The sequence below is a fragment of the Pan troglodytes genome, chromosome 9 (genome assembly GCF_028858775.2).
Source record: "Pan troglodytes isolate AG18354 chromosome 9, NHGRI_mPanTro3-v2.0_pri, whole genome shotgun sequence".
NCBI lineage: Eukaryota > Metazoa > Chordata > Mammalia > Primates > Hominidae > Pan > Pan troglodytes.
Window position 1 is genome coordinate 70,590,698 of NC_072407.2, and position 20,776 is coordinate 70,611,473.

Below are 20,776 nucleotides of genomic sequence, written 5' to 3' on the forward strand. Positions count from 1 at the left end.
TCCAATTTGATACCTTGTTGCTAATTCAGCATTTGCCATTTCTCAACCTAAAGTAGTGGTAGAATTTGGAGGAGTCGGGGTTGGGACTTAAAAGGTAAAGTTTATAGTTTCCAAGTTACATGTCTTTCAGTTTCTGATGTGTTCTTCTCTAGATTGTGGATTTCTTAAAGAAGAAGCATGATTTTGTAGACCTTATTATAAAGCACATAGGAACTTCTGCTATCATGGATTTGTTGCTCAGGCTCCTGACGTGTATTGAACCTCCACAGCCCAGGCAAGATGTGCTGAATGTGAGTAGAATTCTGACCTGCTGTTGACTGGGGTTAGGGTGCTGGCATGTGAGCCCACCAGGCTGCTGTGTGCTGGGAAGGAATGCATGGGATTAGGGTTGGTAGCAGAGGGTTGTCTGGGGAGCAGGTAACAGGGTGGGGAAGAAAGGTTGTTCCAAGATAGGAAGAGATCCAGATTTTGCAGAACTAGAATTTCAGATGGGCACATCCCTAGGTATGTAGGATGTTTTGTTGTGAGTATTTTTTCCTTTTGCTGGTTTGCTTTTTATGGGGGTGGCGAGACTTTATGGGTTGAGCATTTGTCTTAAAGCTGGTTCTGATGGTAAAAGCAGAAGTGAGAGGGTTGGGAGCTCTAAGTCCCATTTGAGTATGTTATGAGGCCACACTCTTCAGGGCCACCTCTGAAGGTCAAAACGGAGAGGTGTTGATGTATCCAGGGATTCAGGCTTCAGAAGTAATTCTCTTCTCATGGGTACAGAGGAGCAAAGGATAAGGAGAACAGAGTTTACTTTGAGAAGGACATATTTTAAAATGTAGACAGATGGTGATTTTTAGGATGTGTGCCTCTTGAATAGATGTCTCAGGTAGAATTTGGGTGGGAAGAGGGGAGGGTGTGAGTAACTTGAAAATAAGGTTTCTCCCAGGCTCCCATCTCTGCCTTCTCTTCTTGTCTTTTGTGTCTTTCCCTCTTCCTTTCTTTTTTGAGTTGGGAGTCTCACTCTGTCGCCCAGGCTGGAGTGCAGTGGCGTGATCTTGGCTCACTGCAACCTCTGCCTCCCGGGTTCAAGCAACTCTCTTGTCTCAGTCTCCTGAGTAGCTGGGATTACAGGTGTCCGCCACCACACCTGGCTAATTTTTGTGTTTTTAGTAGAGACAGGGTTTCACCATGTTGGCCAGGCTGGTCTCGAACTCCTGACCTCAGGTGATCCGCCCGCCTGGGCCTCCCAAAGTGCTGGGATTACAGGCGTGAGCCACTGCTCCCAGTCCCCCTCCCTTTCTTCCCTTTCTCAGAAGCTTTGCAGAACCATGCTTCAGTCTATCCATCTTTAATACTAACCTGCAACCTTAGAACTTACTCATTTCTTTGGAAATGAGTTTTATTGAGAATGCTAATTATTATTTAAGACCTCAAGGACTAGGAGGGCCTATGAGGAGGAAGGTCTTTCAGGTGGTGCCCAGGGCAGGGCATGTTCCAGTGAGGTAGGGAGGTGTGCCAGGTGTGCATTTATGTGATGGTGTCAGGGCTGGATTTGTTGGTGACCCAGGCACTGTGATCACTGTGAGTAAACAGCTGGGTGTGTCTAGTGGGTGTCCTGGGACTTGTCTGTTGGCAGGGACCTTAAATTGGGACACCTGTTTCCTTTTGGGTGTGTCTTTGTAGATGTATCTTTTCTCAAAAGAGGTTGAGGATTCTGGGGAAGACTGAGGACAGGGAGGGGGTTATCACCTTTATATTGGAATTATCATAGGGAGAGATTTATTCAGGATGGTTTACTGGAACCAGTTTAATCCTTTGGTTGCTTCTGGGTTCAAGTTTAGGACCTGTCTGGTTTCCAAAGGAATCAGTGTGTTTCTGGAGAGAGAGAGCGATAGGAGGTTGATAAAGGTGTAGGTTGGGGAAAGGTTAGTTAGAAACCCCTAAATGTCTTTTGATTTTGTGGATCCACAGTCGGGGATGACTACAGAAGTGGGCTTGGAATGTAGGTGCCTGTGAATAGCTGTGGAGACAGCAGGGGTCTGGGATTGATTAGTTCGCCGCCTGGAAAGTTTCCTGGTTTCTCCTGTAGTGGTCAGGAATGCCCCGCCCCTCACATAGATGTTTACTCTCCTCTGTTTCAGGACATTATTACTCAAAGAGTGGTCCTAGACATCACTTGTGAGCTTGTTAGAGATCTGTAATCTCAGGTCTCTTCCTTGGCCTACTGAATCAGAATATACATTTGAACAAGATTCTCGGAGAATTTGTGTGCACATTTTAAAACAGATATTAAAATATGAAGTTGGGCCTCTACCTCTGTGGTGCCTACCTAATAGCTTCACATTTTCCTTTATTTGGTGTTTTCATTGAGCAGCCAGAGAGTGTCAGGGTTTCTTCTCTGTTCTTTAAGCAAATTGTGTTTGATTTCTGCCCCCGCTGCCCGCCCTAGTCTCCTTCAGCTTTCCGGGCTTTTTATGAGCAGAGGAGGGGTGGTGTCCTTTCTAGGTAGTGAGCTGCCTTGTTGATGATGGTGTTTTGGACTTCTTATGGCATTAATGTTAAGCCAGATGATTTTTCCTTTATTTTTTCTGAATTTGGATTCCTTTTATGTTTTCATTCACTGTAGCATTTCATACCTGGATTAAAAGGAGATGGCCATAGCTCTTTGCCAGCACATGACAGGGCGGAAAAACTCTGCCTCTGTGCTTCCTCCAGCCCCCACGTTTCCTGCAGTGGGTTTGGTTTTGTAATCTAAAAGTCCCGTTTGTTCATCCTGTGTTTTTCTTAACCCAGAGACTTGGTGCTAAATATTGCTCTTCTCAATCTTTCTGAAGCTTGGAATGAACGTGCTCTTACAGAAAATGTATAAATTCCATCCTTCTTAATCTCCCAGCCCTCTCTTCTTAAGAACTAACCTACAAACCCTTTTAGTCCTAAATGTCTGGGGGTGACCTCATGGCTAAGAAGCTGATATATAGAATTTTAGTGTGTGGGTATTGTAATTTGGGGAGTTGTTGGTACTGTTGGCCATTGTTAAAACAATATATTCACTGGCATTTTCCTTGGGGGACTTTTAATTTTCTGTAGTGTTCAAAGTCCAGAGAAACCTGTAACATTCTACTTAAAATGTGATGGATATTTCCAAGTATGTTAATCTACATTGGGGCTTGAACAAGAGCCACTCATTGCTATGATTACTTCTACAATGTGTTTTACAGTGGTTAAATGAGGAGAAAATTATCCAGAGGCTTGTGGAAATAGTTCATCCATCGCAAGAAGAAGATGTAAGTTCACTTGTGTGACTGTAAACTTGATTAGAAAAAAAAAAAAACTGTTTATTGGGCACAGAGCATACTTATATTAAATGTGAACATGATCAGAGCATACAGGGAGAATAGCAGCGATCTAGTGTTCTTAAGGTTGATACTTTCCTAAACAATATTACACTTTGCCAATACTCAGAAAATTTCCAGAAGTGTACAACAGCAGGCCCTTGTTATAGCACCATCTCCTTTCTAGAGCCGGTATTTCATGCTGAACCAGCTCGTTTTTGTACAAACCTCCTTTGTTTATGCTCCTTTTTACTTTTTTTTTCCCCTTTGAGACGGAGTCTCCCTCTGTCGCCTAGGCTGGAATGCAGTGGCGCGATCTTAGCTCACTGCAACCTCCACCTCCCAGGTTCAAGCAGTTCTCTGCCTCAGCTTCCCGAGTAGCTGAGATTACAGGTGCCCGCCACCACCCTGGCTAATTTTTGTATTGTTAGTAGAGACCGGGGTTTCACCATCTTGGCCAGGCTGGTCTTGAACTCCTGACCTTGTGATCCACCAGCCTCGGCCTCCCAAAGTGCTGGGATTACAGCCGTGAGCCACTGTGCCCGGCCTCCTCTTTATTTTTATACCCATCTGTAGCAGTTGATGTGGCCACATTTGCATTTGTTTTATCCAGTCTGATTACAGCTTTGCAGGCAGTGAAGTGGGATGTTGGTCACCATTGAGCCCCTACAGTAACTTTGTTATACTTCCTAGCCGTGGCTGTTAAGCTCTGACAGGTTTGGCCTTAGTCCTAGGTGCTAAAGGTTGACTTGGGTGTAGGATTGAAGCTAGATTTGGAGTTTGCAGATTGAACTCTGTGCTGAGGGAATGCCTGTTAGGGAATGCCTGTTGGGACCAGTGGGTGTGTGTGTCTCTAGAAGAGATCTATAAGGTTACCACCTTAAGTATCTCGGCCAAGCCGTATAAAATTGGCAGTAGTCATCCATTTTTACCTACAGACATGACAGTTCTCTATGGTTCAGCCTAATATCTACAAAGGAGTTGGTTTAAGGGCAATTCAAAGTTTGTCCTGAAGCTGGGAGAATCTCCTTGTGTGCCTCTAGGTTGCAGGTTAGATGGGAGAGCGAGCACAGCAGAGGAGCTGTGCAGAAAGAGACATGCAGTGGAGGCTCCTCTCTCTCACAGAAATACATTTTCTGTGATAGTAGAGCGAAACCCTTTCACTCTGATCCATTCAGAAACTTTTCATACCTGGACTTTATTAAAGGGACTGTCACTTCCCCATTATCCCTCTTTGGGAGAATGCAAGGTATGCTCCTTTGCAGTAGTTGTTACTGTTAGCAGAGTTGACATTGTGGACACATCCAGTGCAGACATGGATTGGGAATGTGGGAGCCCCTGCTTAGAAGGTGCTCTCAACCTAGCTGGGGTGATAAGCCCTCCTCCTGTGGGCAGGGGAGTGTGGTTCTAGGAGCAGGTTTCCCTGTGATGACAGTGTGGCCTGTGCAGGCCGTGGAGAGCCATGACAGGAGTGTGGCCTGCCCCGTTGACAGGGAGGAGTTTCCATGAATGAGGCTTACTCCTTGCTAGGTTCATGTTCTTGAGCAGAGGAACTTGATTGCTCAATGGGCTAGGAAGAGGATTGCTCAGTAGGGACTGTCTGAAGGGCCCAGGAGAAATTGATAATGGAGAAGTCCAATTCTGCAACAAGTTTTTTGAGAAGGACACTGCATTGTGGACATGAGTACCTTCTCTGCATGACTTACAAGAAAGTTAATTTTGGTTTTTGGACAGTCCTGTTGATAACTTCTGTTTTGTATTAAGTGATGAATTCCATGTTAAAATTATACTGGCCAGTTGATAGTTACCAAGGAAATGCTAGGCTCCTGATTCCAGTCAGTGGGTTTGGATATCCTAATCTGTGCTCTCCTCTCTTCTAGAATACAAGTGTTCTGCCTGTATTGGGAGCACATTGCTCAGTCTTTGAGTTATGCTCAGTTTCTTATTCCAGAGAATAAAATGTGTTTGGGTGCTGAGATTTTAGAGCTTTTCTGTAAGGTCAATACACTGAGAGAAGGCTTAATATTTCTTATCCATTGGCATTTTCCAGAAAACTGTATTTGCTTTTACTTTTTTTTTTTTTGAGACGGAGTTTCGCTTTTGTTGCCCAGGCTGGAGTGCAATGGCGCCATCTCGGCTCACCGTCACCTCTGCCTCCCAGGTTCAAGCGATTCTCCTGCCTCAGCCTCCCGAGTAGCTGGGATTACAGGCATGCACCACCACGCCTGGCTAATTTTGTGTTTTTAGTAGAGATGGGGTTTCTCCATGTTGGTCACACTGGGCTCGAACTCCTGACCTCAGGTGATCTGCCTGCCTCAGTCTCCCAAAGTGCTGGGATTACAGGTGTGAGCCACTGCACGCAGCTGTACTTTCACTTTTTTTTAATTCAAAAAAAGTATGTGCATCCTTCTATGCTGGTAAGAGTGTATTTTGGGGATACATGTTGAGTATCCCTTATCTGAAATGCTTGGAACCAGAGGTATTTTGGATTTCAGTTTTTTTCAGATTTTGGAATACCTGTATTTGCATTATACTGGTTGGGCATCCTGGACCTAGAAATCTGAAATGTTCCAGTGAGTATTTCCTTTGAGTGTCATGTTTTAAATTTTGGAGCATTTTCGATTTGGGATGCTCAATCTGTATTTTTTCCCAACTATTTTAGAAATTTTTCCTCATCAGAACCTTGACGACATCTCCCTGCACATAGCAGTAATGTACTGTGCACTATTATAAAGCTCATTCACCTGACAAAATACAATACTCGTGATGTGATCTCTCTTGGCCTTGACCTTTTGCTCACTGAAGCTTATGGCCAGTGTTAATTTGTTATTTCTTAAATAACTTTCCCTTTCATTTTTAAATTATAAATTTAACTTCTAACATGTTTTATGGTTAAAATTGTACTTTTTTCCTTTAGCGACATTCAAATGCATCACAATCACTTTGTGAAATTGTTCGCCTGAGCAGAGACCAGATGTTACAAATTCAGAACAGTACAGAGCCCGACCCCCTGCTTGCCACTCTAGAAAAGTATGTGTAAAACTCTGTTCTTGTTCTTCTTTCATATTGATGCTGTTCCATGTGTTACCATTGTGAGTGATTGGTAAGTGTTCCTTATGTGGGAATCATGTGCCTTGAAAATAACCTTGGGTGGGTGAGAAGGTAGGGAAACCTGCTTCTTTTATCTCAGTAGAAGTTTGGCAGGGTAAGAAGATAAATGACATTTATATCTAGACTTTGAGTTTTCCAATTATTTGTAAAATGGAATTCTGTAGAGCCATCCTAAGATGTGGTAGTCATTTAGAAATAACTGTAGTCACAGCTTCCAAGGGTCTTTTGATGAAGAATAGTCTTGTGTAAGTACGAATGTTGTGCATTTTATTCAGCAGCTTTTGTCAGATGATGTTTAAGGATTTATTGTATCTTTGCAGCCGATTAGGGACAGTTATCTCATGTTTAGGTTGAAGACAGCTTGGGGATGGGGTGCTGTTTTTTCTAGATTCACATGTTTTTAAAAAGAATGTTTACTGTCAACATGGGCATGTATATTTGACCTGCATTCAAACAGCTGAACGTTATTTTAATAGAGAATAATCAGGCCACTCCTCACTATGGGAGAATAATTGGGAAATATGCATACAGCTAGCATTGTTAAGTACTAATGGCAATCTTGCTTCGGTTTACTTCTATTGTTGTTTTTAATGCTTTTGTCAATCCGTTTTATTCCTGCTGTATATTGAGGCTCTTTTGCATCTTTGGCTTAACTACCTATAATGCCGTTTTATTAAAATAAAATGTATTATTTCCTGGACATATGTAAGACAGGCAGGGAATACATTACAGACAAGTTAATGTGTCTTCAACCCTGTCTTTGCGAAGTGGAATTGTGTTTTCCTAGCATGTAGAATACGAAGGGGTTGAGTTCTCTGAAGTAGCAAAACTACAAAAGATTGCCGGCTTCTGAGTAAAATGGCATCTTACCTGTCCCATTTTAGTAATTCTTGCACTATGGCATATATAGTCCTTTAAAACATATAAGACACCCCACATTCAAATACTAAGTGTGATATTAATTAGGTTGAACCTTGTAAAATTGCCATTTCAGTAGGTTAGAAATGTTGAATATCAGCAGTTTCATATGGCTCACTACAGTGCTGCCCAGTGGAAATAGAATCAAAGCCACATGTAATTTAAAATGTTTTTGCCCAAAGTCTTGGAAATCCAATGTGTATTTTACACTTAGAACATGCCGGTCAGACGAGTTAAATTTTGGGTGCTTGATAGCCACATGTAGTGAATGGCTCCCATAGTAGACAGTGCAGGTTCTGCCTGAATATCACACTGCTTAGTAGTCATTGCTAAGTTCTTCAGTGCCGCTCCAAGCCTTCCGTCCACACAGCTTTATTTGGACCCAATGTGTAACCTAGCCACCAGAGCCCATGTGCACACTAGCTTTTATATTTCAAGCTGTGTTTTAGTCCTAGATCAGGTAGCTAATTTCTGGATGAAGATAGGTAAATGCCTAGGATTTACATCATTAAATTAGTTGGAGTAAATGTGTTCAAATACATGGACCTGATGAATCAATGGCCCTGTTGCCAAGTAAAACCTCCATTGCATTTAACAGTGGAAAGAAAATCTGTCACAGTGCTTCCCACAGTCTGTTTGAGAATAAGAACCAACCACTTCTAATATTTGACACACTGCACATCTTTTTAGTGTCTGTTGATTCAGACAATACACAGTGAGAAAAGACTTCCATTTTAGTAAACTTATTAATCATAATAGCATCTGTATATATTTGATATATTATGTGATAATATGTAATATCTATTTGATAAATCATAGTTATTTAATAATGATGATATTACATTATTAAATCACTGTACTGGCAATACATAATGTACACATAGCTTGCCGAGCTCTATATTATGATGCCAGGTAACCCACAGTGTGGACTCCACTGTATATATGAACATCACATGCGTAAATGTTAAGCACAGATAGCACATATGGAAAAATTTGAAATGAGCTAAGGTTAAAGAAGATGCTAAAGAGCAGGTACCAAGAAATCTCAGAAAGCGGACTGAAGTGTTAAATAAAGAATGTTTGGCTTGGGAAGCAATCTGGGCTTAAATTGAATGCATTTTATTTAGTGACTGGAAATTTTTGAAGTTCAAAAATTTTTAAAAAACAGTTATGTTAGAATAGACTCTGTATCTGAATTCTTGATACTAATGACCTTATAACAAGTTGGGTTTGATCCCATTCACTTGAGCCAGTTGGTTTTTTGTAAGTGAATTTCTCATTAAAAAAAAAAAAAAAAAACGAAAAAAAAAAAACAATGAGCCATTGTCCCAAAGGCAGGGATAAAGAACCTGGATGGCTTCATGCAGGAAACAGCTCATATCATGAGTTTTAGTGATGTCTATCCAGAAACTGCTATTTTTTAAAATGTGAAAGTGAATATATTTTCTCGCATGTAATTAAATATCTTTTTATTGAAAGAATGTGAAGGCATTCCTTTTATTTTGTTTGATAAGCTTCAGTCCTTTGGTTTATTATTTCTTCTGGGTTTGGTGATACTTGCGTGTTTAGGTAAAACTCAGAAGATGGCGTAGCTATTGTGGTATTGTATTTTGACTGTCAAGTTTTCGCTGGTTATTATGTTTTTCTTGTCCATTAGTAGAATTCTTTCATGGATACAGTAGACTTCCAATTTGACACAGCGGTGAAATGGCTAGGGCCTCTGTTAGCCATCTTCAGGCATCTGTATTGACGAAAGTGACAGTGCCCTCTGATGAGTAAGAGCGCTATGGTTGAATGAAGAGAGTGTGGACCTCCACAGTCACATGCTGTCAGTACCCCTCCACCTGGGGTGAGGCTGCTGTTGAAAGAAAAACATGTTTATTTTAAAAGATAGTTTGTTTTCCAGAGCTTGGTTCCAGACCTAATAGTTAGTGTATAGACTGCTGTGTGTTAAGTGACTTTTATAGTACTCTTTTGGTGAGAGATCTCACAAGCAATTATTGCTGGTCTGAGAGTACTTGAAAAACCTCTTCTTGCAAGGGGACCTTCTCAAGTTCGGTTAGATACTAGTTTTGTTTCCCCAAAATAGAAAGAGATTCTCTCCTATTTCCTGCCCTACGTTGGCAAGAGGTGATCAAGGAACTGGTGTACAGTACACTGAACACAGCTATACCTTGGGATGAGGTGTCAGGTGAGCAACCAAGGACAACCCAGCTGCATGTCAGTCACACTGTAAGGGAGATTCCATTTCTTTTTCTTTTCTTTTTCTTTTTTTTCTTTTTTCTTTTTTTGAGGTGGAGTCTCGTTCTGTCACCCAGGCTGGAGTGCAGTGGCGCGATCTCAGCTTACCGCAACCTCTGCCTGCCGGGTTCAAGCGATTCTCCTGCCTCAGCCTTCTGATTAGCTGGGATGACAGGCGTGCACCACCAGGCCCGGCTAATTTTTGTGTTTTTTAGTAGAAATGGGGTTTCACCATGTTGGTCAGGCTGGTCTCGAACTCCTGACCTTGTGATCCGCCTGCCTCGGCCTCCGAAAGTGTGGGGATTACAGGTGTGAGCCACTGCACCTGGCGTCCATTTCTTAATTCACATGGATTTCGAAAATTACTGAGAGGCTAAGAAACTAAAGTTTTCCTTGAGAATGTTCATATAAATTCAATGAACTGGTTTATGTTAATTGTTATCTTACTATGTATGAGAGAAGTGTAATGGAAAGAGCCTGCAGATAATGCTTTTTGGACATTTAATTTAGTCACATTTATTTCATTGCTGCCATTTTATTTTGCTTTTTCAAATTTTATTTGTAGAGTAAAATGCAACAACTGATGTTTTCTTTTTTCTGTTTTAGATCTTTGCTAATTACACATTTATGCTTTTGTAGGAAAACATTCATGGGTTCTAATTAGCCTTTCTGAATGTTTTCCCTTCTTTAGTGAGGGTGAAAGGTTCTATGTCTTCTTGCCACCCCCAGCCCCAGTCATCATCATCATCAGAGTCTTGGTTTGAGTAGGAGGTGACTTTGTCTTGAGATTCTGTTGGCTCTCAACAAAATTGGCAAAGACAAGCATGGCCCAGGTTATTTTGCTGAGGGAAAGAGATAGAAGGGTGAGTGAGTGAGTGTGTTTGTGTGCGGGTGCATGTGTGTAATTTATAAATAGGATCAATTGCCTACTTTAATAAGTATATAGAAATAAAGTAGTAAAACAAATATGCCCAAGAATGAACTCTTCAGTGATGCTTGTCTTGTACCGTCGTCTTTTTTTCTGAGGTTGTTGGTGATAAGTGATACTGCAGTTAGTGATTATTGATTTGTTTCCCTAGGCAAGAAATTATAGAGCAGCTTCTATCAAATATTTTCCACAAGGAGAAAAATGAGTCAGCCATAGTCAGTGCAATCCAGATATTGCTGACTTTACTTGAGACACGACGACCAACGTAAGCTTTTCTTATATCTTACAAAATGAACCATGTTGTTTTGCTTTCAGATTTAAGAGTTAAATTCTTGGTGGATAAGCTGTAATAGCGTACCTTTGAATTGCAGTTGCTGATTCTTCTTCTGCTATATAAACCATAGCCTAATTTTATATGAATACCACATATTGGGATGCAGTTGAAAATTATGTTTTGGTGACACTATTTATTGGCAGTATTTAGACTCTAGTCATATATTTTTTTGGTAGTGGTAGTTAGGAAAATGCTACTATAATAAATGCTATAATCAAAAACATGTATAATGGCTGAAAAACAGAGAAGCTTATTTCTTGCTCATGATAATTAAAAATAGGTGTTCCTGGTCAGTGGGTAGCTCTCCTGGCCATTCAGAACGTCTCTCTGTCTTGTGATTCCTTTCATTCCTTTCTGCAGATACTTAGGCCTTTAGGTGGTGTTTTCCTGGGTTTCACATTTGAAGGCACTTGAGCAGAGGCTGTCTTAAAATGCGTGGGCAGGTGGCTTGAGCTTTAAGGACAAATTTCTTCTACATGTTTTATAATCAAAAATAAAGTCTTGCTTTTCACATGTGTGGCCTTCGCCCCTGGACCAGCCATTTCATGTGTGTCATGTTATTCTTTATAATTTATGTCCAGTGCAGATTTACTCATTATCAGAGTTTTCTAACTGCTCTTAGAGCATGAGAATCTGAAGAGGTATGTATAAGTTTTCTGGGATTGTGTGATGTAGAGGTTGGAATTTTGTATTTTTTACCCCAAAATTCATTCATTAAGCAAGGGACAGAGTCCATCCTTAGCATATGAAACTTCAGCCATTCAGGGTTTCTGGATTTACTTTTAGCGGTGTAATTATGGTTTCTAGCAAAATAGTGAAGATAACCTTACCAACCAACCCCTGCTTCCTCAATTCCTGATCTCTGTTGCTGCTTTGCCTAATCTTTGGTCAATACTAATGGAAGGGCAGTGTGATGGCACTGCTTCAAGTATGTTGTAGTTTGGGGGTTGTTTGCCTACCTGTCTCTTTCTAGGAAAATCAGTACCATCTTCCCACCCCAGGGGTACAGTACCCTCTTCCCACCCCAGCGGTACAGTACCCTCTTCCCACCCCAGCGGTACAGTGCCCTCTTCCCACCCCAGCGGTACGGTGCCGTCTTCCCACCCCAGCGGAACGGTACCCTCTTCCCACCCCAGCGGAACGGTGCCCTCTTCCCACCCCAGCGGTACGGTGCCCTCTTCCCACCCCAGCGGTACGGTGCCCTCTTCCCACCCCAGCGGTACGGTGCCCTCTTCCCACTCCAGCGGTACAGTGCCCTCTTCCCACCCCAGCGGTATAGTACCCTCTTGCTACTCATGCTACAAGGCCATCATTGCATTGTGGAATGCTGTTAAAGCAGTAGAAGGAAATTTATAACATTAAGTGGTTATATTAGAAAAGAAGAAAGAATGTGTGTCAATGATTTAAGCTCCTACCTTACAAATTAAAGGTAAAGGCAGGACAAATTAAACCCAAGGCAAACAGAAGGAAAGAAATAATAAAATTCAGAGCAGAAGTCAGTGGACTTGAGATGAGAAAAATAATACAGAATATCAGTGAAGCCGAAAGCTCGTTCTTTGAAAAAATCAATAAAATTGATAAACTTCCATCCCAATTAGGAAAAAAGTAGAAAAGAGACAAATTACAAATAATAGGAATGACTGTGTGCTATGGACTTTAACACTGTTTCCTGTGGAGTTCAGATGAATAATAAGAGAATACTACAAACAATGCATTAAACAGATTCAGCAGTTTATATGTGATGGACAACTTCCTTAGAGGAAATAATTGCCAAAGATCACTCAAGAAGAAATAGGTAGCATGAGCAGCCCCATATCAGTTGAAGAAATTGAACTTATATTGAAAACCTTCAACAAAGAAAACTCCTGGCCTAGATAGGCTCAATTGGTGAAGTCTACCAAAGATGGAAGAACTCTGTCAGAATACAGTAGAGGGAACTCTTTCCAACTCATTTTATGTAGCCAGCATCACTTTGAAACTATAGTGAACTACACAAAATCATGGGAACAAAAGCTATATTTGTTCCTCTGTATCTGCTGAGGATTGGTTCTAGGACTCCCATGCATACCAAAATCTGCAGTTGCTCAAGTCTCGTATAAATGGCATAGTATTTGCATGTAACCTACACATATCCTCCCGTGTACTTTAAATCATCTCTGGTTTCCTTATACCTTTTTTTTTTTTTTTTTCTTTGGAGACAGAGTCTCGCTCTGTCACCCAGGCTGGAGTGCAGTGGTGCGATCTCGGCTCACTGCAAGCTCCGCCTCCTGGGTTCACACCATTCTCCTGCCTCAGTCTCCCGAGTAGCTGGGACTAGAGGCGCCCGCCACTACGCCCGGCTAACTTTTTTTGTATTTTTTAGTAGAGACGGGGTTTCACCGTGGTCTCGATCTCCTGACCTCGTGATCCACCCCCCTCGGCCTCCCAAAGTGCTGGGATTACAGGCGTGAGCCACCGCGCCCAGCCACTTATACCTTATACAATGTAAATGATATATGTTAAGCTGTTTCATTATTTTAAATAGTATTATTTTTTGTTTGGCATTTTTTTCCACCTTTTTTTAGAGATGCAGTCTCACTATGTTGTCCAGGCTGGCCTTGAACACCTGGGCTCTAATGATCCTTCCGCCTCAGCCTCTTAAGTCATTGGGACTAGGTGAACCACCTCGCCCAGCTTTCTCTGAATATTTTTGATTTCCAGTTAATTGAGTCAGTGGACATAGAACCTGTGGATACAGAGGGCCGACTGCAAGTAACAAAATGCCACAAGAGCTGAAATGTAAAATTCTCAAGAAAATATGAGTGAATCAAGTCTAACAGTATATTGTAAGGATAATATATATCATAACAAAGTATGGTTTGTCTTGGGAATGCAAGGCTCATTCATCCTTCAAAATCTTCACATCAACAGACAGCAGATCTGATCACATCAGATCAATGAAGAAAAAACATATCATCATTTTGTTAAATTCCTTTATGATAAAACATCTCAGCAGATTAGTATTAGAAGGGAACTTGGATGAAAACTGATAAAGCCCTCTTTCATTTTATTTATATTTTTTGAGATAAGGCCTGCCATTCAGACTGGAGTGCAGTGGCACAATCATAGCTTACTATTGACTTGATCTCCTGGGCCTAAGTGATCTTCCCACTTTAGCCTCCTGAAGTAGCTAGGACTACAGGCACAAGCCATCATGTCCAGCCAAATTTTTTTTATGTTTTGTAGCGATGGAGTCTGTGTTGCTACATTCAGAGGGGAAGGGGCGATGTGAGACTGCATCTGTTCACAGATGACAGGATTGTCTTTGTAGAATATCCTAAAGAACATTAAAGAAAAAAAAACGCATACTCCTAGAACTAACAAATACATTTAGCAAGATTGCAAGTATGAAGTCAGCACTCAAAAGTTAATTGCATTTCTATGTACTAGGAATGAGCAGTTGGAATTTGAAATTTTTTCGAAGTATTATTTTTTATAGCATAGAGAAAAGAAAATACTAAGATACAAACCTAACAAAATGTGTGCAAGGTTTAATGCCCCAAAACTATAGAATATTGATGAAATCAAAGATGACCTACATAAATGGAGAGAAATACTCTGTTCATGGATTAGAAGACTCAGTATTGTTAAGATGTCACTTCTCCCCAAATGGACCTGCAGATTCAATGCAATTCCGAACAAAATCTAAGCAGGATTTTTTAGAAATCAAGTGAATTCTAAAACTTGCACAAGAATCAAAGTACAGTAGCCAAAACAATTTTGCAAGAGAAAAGGACTCACACTCTGATTTTGAGACTTAATACAAAGCGACAGCAATCAGGACAGTGTGGTGAAAGAATAGACATACAGATCACTGGGACAGAGCAGAGTCCAGAAGTAGACCCATCCCCATGATCAGGCGGTTTTTAACAGAGGCATGGGGGCAGTTCAGCGGAGAAAGGACAGCGTTTTCAGTAAATCGTCCTGAATAGTTAGGTATTCTATGCAGAACGTTGGACTTTGATATATGTTTTGCAGATTATGCAAAAATTAACTCAAAATGGATGATAGAACTAGACGTAAAACTAGTAGTTCTAGAAGCAAACAGGAGAAAATCTTTGTCTCAGAGTCATGTACAGATTGTTTAGATACATTGCCAAAACCCAATTCATAAAACAGAAGTTGATAACTCAGACTACACTAAAATTTTAAAATTCTGCTCGGAGACTCTGTTAAGAAAATTAAAAGATAGGTCACAGACTGCCAGAAAATATTGATAACGTGTGAGAAAAGACTTACATCCAGGTATATGAAGAATACCTAGGCTGGATGTGGTGGTTCATGCCTAGCACTTTGGGAGGCTGAAGGGGGAGGATCACTTGACAAGGCCCCATCTCTACCGGAAAAAAAAAAAAAGCCAGGCATGGTGACATGTGCCTGTAGTCCCAGCTACATAGGACGCTGAGGGAGGAGGATCGCTTGAGCCCAGGAAACAACAAAAACAAAGCAGTAATTTATCCTCTCACAGTTCTGAGTCCTAGAAGTCTAAGATCAAGGTGTTGGTGGTGCTAGATTCCTTTCAGAGGTACTAAGGCATTCCTCTTCCAGCTTCTAGTAGTTCTTGGCATTCCTTGGCTTGTGACCCCTCTGCATCCTCTTTACATCGCCTTCCCCTCTGTGTGTCTGTCTTGCCTCTTCTCTCTTCGAAGCATAGTTATGATGGCATTTAAGGCCCCCCTGGGTAATCTAGGATAATCTTTCATCTCAAGATCTTTAATTAATTTCATCTTCAGAGATCTTTTTTCCAAAGAAGGTGACATTTGCAGGCCCTACGTATTAGAATGTGGACGTATGTTTTGGGTAGGAGAGCATCATTCAGCCCACTACTTAGCTAAACCAGACAGACAGAATAGACAGTACTCAGTGCAGTATGCAGGGCAACTGGAAGTCACACACATTACTGTTGGGAATGGAAAGTGATACAGCCACTTCATAGAAATGTTTGTCAGTTCTTAGAAAGTTAAACATTTATAATGTCACCCAGAATTCTTATCCTTGAGTATTTACCCAGTTCTCATTCTACCTGTAATTGTTTTCCTGTAAGAAGTAGGTTATAATGAGTATAGATTGAACTTTATGTAGAATAATTTTAAACCTTTTAAATAGGAAATAATGTTGATTATCTAAGAAAAACTGTATGGAACAAGTATAGGCCTATTCATTAATAACACCCCAAACTGGCAGGCAATTTGGGGTGCCCTATAATCCAGAGGTTGGATCCCTTTCGCTTTCCAAATTTCCTGGTCACTTAGAGACTTGTTATTGTATAATAGTTATGAAGACTTAGAAGGTTTAGAATGGGAAGAAATCACATGTAATTTCTTACCTGATACTGTAGCTGTTTGGGTTGCAGGTTATAGAGGCTGAGCCTCATGGAGGTTTTATTAACCCTCTTCTGCCTCATTATGCTTTTTTCCTAGCCTTTTTTCCCGCAGCCAGAAAAGTTGATATAATCATTATTATATAATCATTAAGTAAAGACATACATGGTCGATAACCTTGAATGATTTGTTCTGAAATTATAATAACTAAAATTCCTTGCTTTGTTTCAAGATTTGAAGGCCATATAGAGATCTGCCCACCAGGCATGAGCCATTCAGCTTGTTCAGTAAACAAGAGTGTTCTAGAAGCCATCAGAGGAAGACTTGGATCTTTTCATGAACTCCTGCTGGAGCCACCCAAGGTAGGGGAGCTATGTTAAGCATGGCTGCCCAGCCAGTAATTTGGTTGAAACAGTCATTCGAATGTGTACGGGCCTTAGGAGTGGCAGAACTGGCTGTGGTCTGCATGTACAAAATGAGTGAAAAGATAACACTGCCAGTGATTTTTACTGCTTTTGAGTGGAGAATGGAGAATTAAACAAAATATTCACCGGTTTAGGAAGTTTACCTTTTCATTCTTCTGTAAATTCTTGGGTACTTACATGCCAATAAAGAAAAAAGAATTTTCTTCTTGTAGCATATTATTTTTGAATGTTTCAGGAAAAGCTAATCTTTCAGAAACGGATCTTTGAAATTGTGTTTTCTTACTCAGAGTTGGAGCAGTGTATGTCTGCTGTATAGTCGACCTTATTTAAGAAAGAGTAGGTTGAAGTTAGTATACAATTTGGAGAGAATATGATTTGGGGGTTTTTCAGTACAGAGCCTCCCATGTGCTAATTTTAAATGACTGTTTCCTCAGTGAAGACCCACAAGAGTTTTGTCAGCAGTCTATAAATGGTGTTCTTTCGCCCCTTGGATTGATACAGATTTAGATTAGGGTGATAATCACTTGCTTTTGGAGTCTAGGGTGGAAGATTCAGTTCCGTGTGAGTTCTGTTCCCAGTAACAGTTCTTAAGTTTCCTTTTTTTTCCTGCCCTGTATCATTGAATCTGGTGTATCTCTGTGGTTATCTACTGTGTGAGTTATTGGGAATTTAGAATACTAGTTTCTCACTTGTAAATTAGATGTTTTCTGTTTATTTAACTATTTGGAGTTGGGGGAGCACAGGATAACTTATATAACCAAGGGAGTCTAGTTCAGCTCCAGATCATCTTTTCAGATACCTGATGCCATTGGTGAGCAGGTCGTGGTTCCATCACTGTGCTCACAGTTTGCGTTACTCTGCTGGTTCCATTCCAGCCACATCTTATCTGCATTCAGCCTGTGTTGGATGTGGACCATAGTGTTGGTGCTTGCCCTTAGGGAAAGTGCCTCTGTTGGTGTTTGACAATGATGGTCAGTGGCATCCTTCATGCCAGTCCTGGGAAGAAAAACAGAGTAAGGAAAGAAAAAGAAAAGATTTAGAAGAGGAGAGAACATCACAAGTGGAAGACGGAGGTGGGAGAAGGATCTGACAGGGAAGAAGGTGTGTGAGGAAGGGCCCGACCTGTGTCTTAGGTGGCCCACCCATCTTCTTTCTGGGTGGACAAACAGGTGGCATCTGGTTCTGGGCCCCGATTCAAAAGTAAGGCAGTGTCTTGTTTGGACTTCTCTGTTACTCCGAGAACTGAGTGAGTTCCGTTTGCACCTGGTTTTACTGTATGATATGTCTGTCTCGGAGTACCATTTGCACCTGGTTTTACTGTATGATGTGTCTGTAAGTAGATCCATGAAGTTTTTTACAAAGCCTGCCAATTAGAGCTGTTTTCCATAGAGAGCAGAACTGTGGGCCTTACAGCTCTGTGAGTCCTCGGGAGGATGGGAGCCAGAGGGATGAGGCTACTGATGTGGATGGGGAGGGGCAGAAAGGGCAGCCTGACCTAGGCCGTTACGTGCCACCCTTGCCTCTCAGACTTCTAAAGTTAGGAAATGTTCTGCTTCTACTTTTGTGATTTCAGACTATAGAAACTCCTGTTGATGGACAAGAACAGGTTTAGATTGATCACATTTCAGGTTTGTGATCCAGAGGCAACGTCTGAATTTGCATTTTTATCACAGATTTGGCTCAGACTGAGGATTGTATTCCAAAACCACTTGTAGCAACTACTACCACCACCACCACCACGGCTGCTGCTGCTGCTGCTGCTGCTGTTGCTACTACTACTACTTCTTCTTCTCCTTTATTCTTCCTTCCTCCTCCTCCTTCCTCCTTCTCCTTCCTCCTTCTCTTTCCTCCTCCTCCTCCTCCTTTTTTCTTCCTTCTTCCTTTTTTTGTTTTTTTGAGACAGTGTCTCACTCTCGCTCAGGCTGGAGTGCAATGGCACAATCACAGCTCACTGCAGCCTCAACTTCCGCAGGCCCAGGTGATTCTCCCACCTCATCTTCCTGAGTAACTGGTACTACAGGTGTGCATCACCATGCCTGGCTAATTTTTGTATTTTTTGTAGAGACAGGGTCTCACCATATTGCCCAGGCTGGTCTCAAACTCCTGAGTTCAAGCGATCCACCCACCTCGGCCTCTCAAAGTGCTGGGATTATAGGCATGAGCTTCTGTGCCCGGCCATAACTTCTTTTAGTTTAGATTTCTGGTCAGATTTTGAAATATTGTACTTTTTCCTAGGATATTCTGTAGCCTTCTGCTTTGTTCTCATAACAGCTTGGAATGTTGAGGCAGGGAGACACTTGATTTCTTATAAAATTTATGGTCCAGGGAAATTCCTTGCTTTTTTTTTCCTTTTTCCTGCTTGGTTATTTCATTGTATCTTACAGATATCAAGAGCAGCTTTAGATGTTGTTTCAGGTGTAAAATTCAGGCCATGTTGTTTGCAGGGTTTAAACTAGTGTCATGTCTTAGCAAATACACCATTTGCTTTGTTCATTTAACTGAATTTAATTGGAAAGCTTTTTCTTCTTCAGAAAAGTGTGATGAAGACCACATGGGGTGTGCTGGATCCTCCTGTGGGGAATACCCGGTTGAATGTCATTAGGTTGATATCCAGCCTGCTTCAAACCAATACCAGCAGTATAAATGGGGACCTTATGGAGCTGAATAGCATTGGAGTCATATTGGTGAGATTTTCCCTGCTCACAGACATTTTAATTTGCCATTGATATTTCATGGATATTTAACCAAGTTACAACCTTACAAATTTACATTATGTCAGTGACTTTTCTTGGTCTGAGCATAAATGGTGTTTTATGTAGTTTTTGCCTTGAGTTTATTATAAATTTTGAATGCTTGTAATTGTTCACTAGGCATCTACTGTTGCTTTATATAAAGAATTGTAACATAGGATTTTGAAGATGATTAAAGACATCGGCTTTTCCCTCGTGCTCCGTCTCGTGGACAATGACTGCTGGGTGCAGCATTGTTTTCTGTTCATATTTAGTGAGGGGACAAACCTTTATCTTCTTGCCACTGGGAGGTATCTGTATAACGTACCTGATGCCATATGGTCTTAATTGATTTGAGTCTGGATTGACTCTTCCTTGAGACACAGTTATTAGCCTGCTTACTGATGGAAGGAGAAGGAAAAGCCCAGGGATGATTTAGGTCTCCGTGACCCCTGAATTCCCCAGTTTCAGAGTCTGTGCTTAGAATCCATAGGCCCAGCTCTGGAGCCCATGCTTCTTCTCTCTGTGCTGCCACCCACAGCACAGAAAGCGCGAGGGTTAACACTTTAGCAGGTTTCACAAGATATCTGGTCACATCATATATTTGGGGGAGATGTGGGGGAGTTTCAAAGGAGGTGTTTGTTCACTGTATGACAGGCATTGTAGTGTTCATCTTATGTACACTATTCATGTGATCCTGGGCGATCTCCAGGACCCTCAGGTGAACATTACAGTGAGAGAGAGGATGTGTTTTTCAGATCATGCCCAGAGAGAGGATACATTCCATGGCTAGTGAGTGGTGAAGCCAAGATTTGAATTCACCCAATTTCAAACCCATACGTGCTTTATCAACCACATCATTGTGCTTCCTAGCGTCACCGAGATATTTTTGTTAGGTTTCAGCTTTGGGTTAAATCAGTATAGAGCACAGAAAACAGGAGCAATTTGGAAAAAGAGATGAAGATTTAAAGAATTACAGTTTCTTTGATAGCTAGCATGGTCATTGCCTTCTGGGGATGTAGTTTTTGTCCTACCTTCTAGTGTATAAAACTCCGGGAATATAACGTTCCTAAGTCATTGATCACTGGTCTTTAATTTTACTAATAACAATATACAGTTATTGTTAATTTATTCTGTTAATCTTTAGGACTACTTCTGATGAGACTAAATTTGGTAAGACTACTGGAGGAGTTACTCATTACTTCTTCATTTTGAGATTAGATAACCAGACCCAACCATTTCCTAAATATGACATACTAAATTGACTTCCAAAATATGGCATTTTGTACTTTTAGAAATTCTTTCCCTTTTGTAATGCTATTACCTTTTCAAGTAATTTGAAAACCCTTGTACTTCCAGGAGATTCACGTTACTGCCTCTCGTACCATTTGTTTTTGCTGATAGCTCTAG

At 41.1% G+C, this 20,776-nt stretch overlaps 1 protein-coding gene across 50 annotated transcripts in view; it reads left to right on the plus strand.

Annotated features, from left to right (window-relative positions):
* PPP6R3 (protein phosphatase 6 regulatory subunit 3) overlaps positions 1 to 20,776 on the plus strand; it is a 153,984-nt gene that overhangs the window by 85,365 nt on the left and 47,843 nt on the right. For 44 of the 50 annotated variants that reach the window (XM_001173771.7, XM_009423582.4, XM_001173705.7 and 41 more), the window contains 6 exons: positions 153 to 290; positions 3,207 to 3,272; positions 6,238 to 6,350; positions 10,670 to 10,783; positions 16,445 to 16,574; positions 19,169 to 19,321. In XM_001173771.7, coding sequence (XP_001173771.1) covers positions 153 to 290; positions 3,207 to 3,272; positions 6,238 to 6,350; positions 10,670 to 10,783; positions 16,445 to 16,574; positions 19,169 to 19,321 — 714 coding nt within the window. The remainder of the gene's footprint in view (positions 1 to 152; positions 291 to 3,206; positions 3,273 to 6,237; positions 6,351 to 10,669; positions 10,784 to 16,444; positions 16,575 to 19,168; positions 19,322 to 20,776) is intronic. The other 6 variants (XM_063783134.1, XM_054661483.2, XM_063783135.1 and 3 more) reach the window with 1 other exon arrangement.